The sequence below is a fragment of the Petaurus breviceps genome, unplaced genomic scaffold, assembly GCF_028583685.1.
Source record: "Petaurus breviceps papuanus isolate PSGF00001 unplaced genomic scaffold, PetGlider_PUasm1.0 122379, whole genome shotgun sequence".
In the NCBI taxonomy this organism is placed as follows: domain Eukaryota; kingdom Metazoa; phylum Chordata; class Mammalia; order Diprotodontia; family Petauridae; genus Petaurus; species Petaurus breviceps.
Genome location: NW_027185638.1, coordinates 16,533 through 19,762, shown reverse-complemented (window position 1 = coordinate 19,762; position 3,230 = coordinate 16,533). Strand labels below are relative to the sequence as shown.

Genomic DNA, 3,230 nt, shown 5'->3' with positions numbered 1-3,230 from the left:
TTGTCACATCTATAAGGTTTCTCTCCAGTATGAATTCTCTGGTGATTGAGAAGAGACGAACTTAGGGTAAAAGCTTTCTCACACTGATCGCATTTATAAGGCTTCTCTCCAGTATGAATCATTTCATGTACCTTCAGGTTTGACCTTCGACTAAAGGCTTTCCCGCACTCATTACATTTATAAGGCTTTTCTCCAGTATGAATTCTCTCATGTCTGAAAAGGGTTGAGCTCTGACCAAAGACTTTCCCACATTCATTACATTTATAAGCCTTCTCAACAGCATGGACCTTTTGACGTTCAGAAACATTTGAAGATTGAGTGAAAGCTTTGCCATGTTCCTTATCTTCATTTGGTTTGTTTCTCCTTTTAATCTTCTGGGGTTTTGTCAATTTTCTCACATCCCTCTCCTGCTTCATCTCCTGACTCTTTACCTGGCTCTCACTTTCCCCACAGTCCCCACAAGTCTAGCAGAAATGATCAGCTTTCCAATTTTCTCTCTATGGGATGATTCTTCTCCTGGAATGGTCTCTTTCAAAGATCCCTCTGTGCTCTTTAGCCTAGACTCCAAATCTGAAAAACAGTAATATAAGGTATAAATGTCCCCATTTCTGAGAAACTAGGGATGAAATAATGCAACTGAAAATGGTGTCCAGAGAGAGGTGGCCCATTGTGGAACTATTTTGAATGCCTTTTTATTTTCTCTAGAAATACTGAGAAATAACTTTTTTCCTAGTCTGGTAATCCTTTCCAGACTTCCCCCTATATGGAAGTATGTAGAAATAAAGGAACACAGGCCTTTATTTTTTTTTTTTTTACTGTTCAAAAACCCAGGCAATGACTGATACATATTTTCTTCATTTAAAAAAAATTTTTATTTAAAATTTTGAGTTCCAAATTCTATCCTTTCCTCTCTCCCCCTCCCAACTCTCTTAAACAGTAAACAATGTCAAATATAGGTCATACACATGCAATTATGTAAAATGTTTCCATATTAGTCATTTTGTATAAGAAGACTCAAATAAAAGAAAAATATGAAAGTGAAAAATAGCATGCTTTGGTCTATATTCAATCATATCAGTTCTTTCTCTGGAGGTGGATAGTATCCTTCATCATTAGTCCTTTGGGATTGTCTTGGATCATTTAATTGATGATAATACCTAAGCAATTCACAGTTCTTCATCCAATAACATTGCTGTTACTGTGTACAATGTTCTCTTGGCTCTATTCACAAATCTTTCCAGGTTTTTCTGAAATCATCCTGCTCATAATTTCTTATAGCACAATAATATTCCATTACAATCATGTATCACAGCTTGTTTAGCCATTCCCTAATTGATAGGCATCTCTTTGGTTTACAGTTCTTAGCTACCACAAAAAAAAACTGCTATAAATATTTTTATACAAACTATTTTTGTCTTTGGGATATAGACCTAGCACTGGTATTGCTGGACCAAAAGGTATGCAGTTTTGTAGCCCTTTGAGCATAGTTCCAAATCACTGTCCAGAGGAGTTAGATCAGTTCACAACTCCACCAACAGTGCATTAGTGTCCAATTTTCCCACATCCTCTCCAACATCCAACACTCTCCTAATACTCTCCTTTTTTGTCATATTAGCCAATATGATAGGTGTGAGGTGGTACCTTGAAGTTGTATTAATTTGCATTTCTCTAACCAATAGTGTTTTAGAGCACTGTTTCATATGACTATATTTTTCATATGACTATATATTGCATTTATCATATACTATATTATATGGTCATCTACTAATCTATTCCCTGATCCATAACTATTTCTTAGCCAGTATCAGATTATTTTGATAATGAATGCTTTATATTACAGTTTGATATCTGGTATGGTTAGACCACCTTCTTTTGTATTTTTTTCATTGATTCCCTTGATATCTTTGACCTTTCATTCTTCCAGATGAATTTCATTATTTTTCTAGCTCTACAAAATAATTTTTGATATTTTGATTGGCATTGCACTGAATAGATTAATTTTGGTAGATGTCATTTTTATTATATTGGCTTAGTCGACTCATGAGCAATTAAAATTTTTTCAATTGTTTAGATCTTACTTTATTTGTGTGAAAAGTATTTTATAATTATATTCATATAGTTCCTGGGTTTGTCTTGGCAGGTAGACTCCCAAGTATATTGCAACACAGGCCTTTCTGAAGAACATGCTGAAAGGGTAAAAACCAATTCTTGAACAAAAGTTACCTCTTATCCTTTTAAAAATTATTGTAGGGGTGGCCAGGTGGCTCAGCGAGTAAGAGCACCAGCTCCAGTGTCAGGATGACCTGGGGATCAAATCCAGGTTCAGATACTTAGCACCACACCCAGAAATAACTGGCCATGTAACCTTGAGCAAGTTACTTAACCCCAATTGCTTAAAAAAATATATTGTAGTCCTCATCTCAATGGATTGTGCTAAGACCCACTTAGAAGTTCAAGTCTCTATTCATAAGGGGATCTAAGTATTGATCAGAATAAAGAGGTAATCTTGGATCTGGAGGAGGTCCAGAACAAGCAAAGGGATTGGTCCCTTCAAACCTGGGCTCAGCTTGATACTCCTAGGACTACTTCTTCACTCCTGCACCAGTGGTCCTCTCACAGTAGCTGTGCACCTCTACCACTACGACCCCCCATTCCTCATCTTAGTGAATTTCTTTCTAGAATCTTCATTTGAGGAAATACCCAACCATGATCACTTCAAACATAGTCTAGCCCATGATTCCCCTTGTCTCCTTTGTCACCTTGCCCCTTTCTGGGTACTTCTTCCCAGCACCCTTTTTATTTTAACTTTCTTCATGAGAATGCTTCTTGAATGCTTTCTTTCTGCTTGTATTTGTATTCTTCATATAAAGTACTGAGTACAAAGTATCTGTAGTTCCAGTGTCTGGCAAATAGTAAGCACTTAATAAATGCTTTGTGAATCTATCAATAAATGGGGGAACTAATATAATAATGGCTATTGTTTTGGCATATTGATACAAAAACGTATTTTAACATTTTCTTTTTTTCCCAAGATTATTATATATGTTACCATAAATATTCTTGGGTAATGGGACATCTCTAATAGAGGGGCTAACTAAACTATGCCATAGATGACAAATTTTTCTTTCTTTCTTTTTCTTTCTTTCTTTCTTTCTTTCTCTCTCTTTCTCTCTTTCTTTCTTTCTTTCTTTCTTTCTTTCTTTCTTTCTTTCTTTCTTTCTTTCTTTCTT

The 3,230-nt window shown here is 35.5% G+C and overlaps 1 protein-coding gene across 1 annotated transcript; it reads right to left on the bottom strand.

Annotated features, from left to right (window-relative positions):
- Positions 1-5: 5 nt before the first annotated feature.
- LOC138162774 (zinc finger protein 883-like) lies at positions 6-1,747 on the bottom strand (the record flags this gene model as incomplete). The annotated part of the gene is made up of 1 exon (XM_069090204.1): positions 6-1,747. A coding segment is annotated over exon 1 (411 nt), but the record flags the coding sequence as incomplete, so codon positions are not given.
- Positions 1,748-3,230: the final 1,483 nt, after the last annotated feature.